This window comes from Gregarina niphandrodes, assembly GCF_000223845.1.
Source record: "Gregarina niphandrodes unplaced genomic scaffold scaffold00017, whole genome shotgun sequence".
Taxonomy (NCBI): domain Eukaryota; phylum Apicomplexa; class Conoidasida; order Eugregarinorida; family Gregarinidae; genus Gregarina; species Gregarina niphandrodes.
Genome location: NW_011645786.1, coordinates 9,347 through 11,765, shown reverse-complemented (window position 1 = coordinate 11,765; position 2,419 = coordinate 9,347). Strand labels below are relative to the sequence as shown.

Below are 2,419 nucleotides of genomic sequence, written 5' to 3'. Positions count from 1 at the left end.
CTCACCGGCGTCTCTACTTTGGCACGCGCGACGGTCGGCTGCTTGCGGGTGGTGTGGGCGCGCTCTACTACGGACTGGAAGAGCTCGAAGCTGCGGCTGCGCCGCAGAGCAAGAAACGTTGCCACCGCGGACGCGTTACGCAACTCGTAGCGCGCGGAGCACGCGTCGTCTCTGGTTGCGTCCGTGAAAGCGTCTGCCTCTGGGATGTCGCCCGCCCCGCCCCTCTCCTCCAGGCCGAGGCCTGGCACGCAGGACCCATTTCTGCCCTCGAGTTCGTCGACTCTCTCCTCTACAGCGCAGACCGCGCCGGCCGCTTCTGCGTACACGACGTCCGTTGCCCCTCTTGGCGCGCCCAAGCAGCCGCGCCGCTACGCTTCGCCGACGGTTGGCACGTCAACCAAGTCGTCCGCCTGGCCAACTCGGCTACGCTCCAGCTCGTGCTGACCCAGCCCGGGGGTGGCGGCGGTGGGTTGGCGCCCGCCTGCGCGCTCACGTTGGACGCCCTCACGTGCCGCGTGATAGCGCCACCGCTCTTCTTCGGGCCGCGCGACGTCCTGCGCCTGTGCTCGCCCTTGGCCGGCGAGGGTGCCAGCGCCACCGCCGACGGCGCGCTGCTCCGAGGACTGCAGCTTCCCGGCGCCGTCAGCGCAGTCGTTGCTGAAGGCACCGACGCCTACTTGCTCGCTCGCGACCGCGAGATCGCCTGCGTCAAGGAAGGCAAGGTCGTGCGCCAGTGGCCCCACCACCTCGACGCGCCCGTCGACTGCCTCTTCTCGTACCCCAAGGTCACCGACCTCGAGGTCTCCGTACCCTACATCCGCGGCTACGCCAGCGCGACCAACCGCGCGGTTAACATTACATAAAAACGCGCCGGCAACGCGCACACCTGCACTGCGCTCCCGCTCCCGCGCGCGCCCGCACCTGCCCACGACCCGCACACGTCGGACACGTCACCGGCTTCGCGGCGCAACCCATCTTCTCCACTATCGACACAACGTAAGCACAAGGGGAGCTGCGGGGGCAGGGGGAGGAGGACGGGGGTGCAGTTATGTGAAGCCGGTGGAGGGAGGAATGCCGACGCCGGGCGACGACGGCAGGGAGAGTTACCCAGCACTGAGCCCAGAGCCACCAAATTCGTGGCGATGGCGTCTCCAACGAGCACGAGGGAGTTCAATATTGTCTGGCACACATCCTCCGCCGGCGGCGCGGACTCGTACAAGCGCCCGCTGCAGCACGGACAGGCGGCTGCGCCGCGCGAAAAGTCCTTGGCGCTATGCGTGGGGTACTCCTTGGCGCCGCGGGCGGGGAAGAATTGGTCGTACTGGTGCAGATAGTTGCAGTAATCACAAATCTGCGGAGTATCGGTGGCAACACCACCTGTGGCGACACTTGGGGGAGGCGGACGGGCGGTGGAGTGGGCATACCGGACAATGGGGGTTGATCATTTTGAGTAGATCTGGCACATCCGAGGCTGAATTAAATTTTATTATGGCTCCGCGCGGGAAAGGGCAGACGCTGAATGTGTTCGAGAATACGGCGGACATCACTGACTTGAGTGTCGAGCACTCCCGCGACGCGCGCGGCGTGCCCGGGCGGCGCGAAGGCGGCGAGGGCCGGCGCCGCGAAGCCGAGCCGGAATTGGGTGACTGGGGTCGTGCACCGAGGGCGAACTTCGCCCAGCGCAGCGGCGGCTACGGCGGCAGCGCCTCGAGTCGTTTCGGCGGCGACCGCACCGGCGGGAGCAGCTTCGGCGGCGACCGTGCCGGTGGGAGTAGTTTCTACGGCAGTCGAGAGGGTGGCGCCTTCAGCCGCGAAGGCGGACGCGAGGGAGGCTTCGCCCGCAACAACACATTTGGCCGCGAACCTGAGCGGAACGTGTTCGGCACCCGCGAGGGCCTCGGTCGCTCGGCCACCGCCGGCGGCGAAGGCGACGAGCTTCCCGCGCGTTGGCGCCGCGGTGCAAGCACGACCACGGCCGCGACAAGTTCCGGCGGCGTCGGCCTCCGCGCGAAGTTGGCTAACGTTCTCGCGAACGTGGACGACGATAAGGCCCGCGCACCCGCAGCACCCGTAGCACCGAGCGAGGCCGCGAAACCCGCGGCCGCGCCCACGGCTGCGCCTTGGCGAAAGCCCGACTCGAGACGAGGCTCGGCCGAGAAGCTGGCTGAGAAGTCGGCCGAGAAGCCGACTGAGAAGTTGGCCGAGAAGCCAGCGGAGAAGCTGGCGGAGAAGCCCGCGGTCCCTGCCGCGACTCCGGCAGACAAGCCAAGGCGGCGCGACCTGACTGCGTTGATGGAGGCGAAGCCGCGCGAGGAGAAGCGCACGTTGGGGGCGCGCATGGAGCGGGCGGCGCCTGCGACCAAGACGTCGGAGGACTACTGGGAGGCGCACCGGCAGGAGGAGCGACGCGAGCGTGAGG

General features: G+C 68.3%; 2 protein-coding genes across 2 annotated transcripts; both read left to right on the top strand.

Moving 5' to 3' along the window:
* Nucleotides 1-272: 272 nt before the first annotated feature.
* GNI_088290 (hypothetical protein) lies at nucleotides 273-863 on the top strand (the record flags this gene model as incomplete). The annotated part of the gene is made up of 1 exon (XM_011132433.1): nucleotides 273-863. A coding segment is annotated over one exon (591 nt), but the record flags the coding sequence as incomplete, so codon positions are not given.
* A 625-nt stretch (nucleotides 864-1,488) lies between these two features.
* On the top strand, nucleotides 1,489-2,413 carry GNI_088280 (hypothetical protein; the record flags this gene model as incomplete). Its single annotated transcript, XM_011132432.1, has 1 exon — nucleotides 1,489-2,413. A coding segment is annotated over one exon (925 nt), but the record flags the coding sequence as incomplete, so codon positions are not given.
* Between the last annotated feature and the right edge of the window lie 6 nt (nucleotides 2,414-2,419).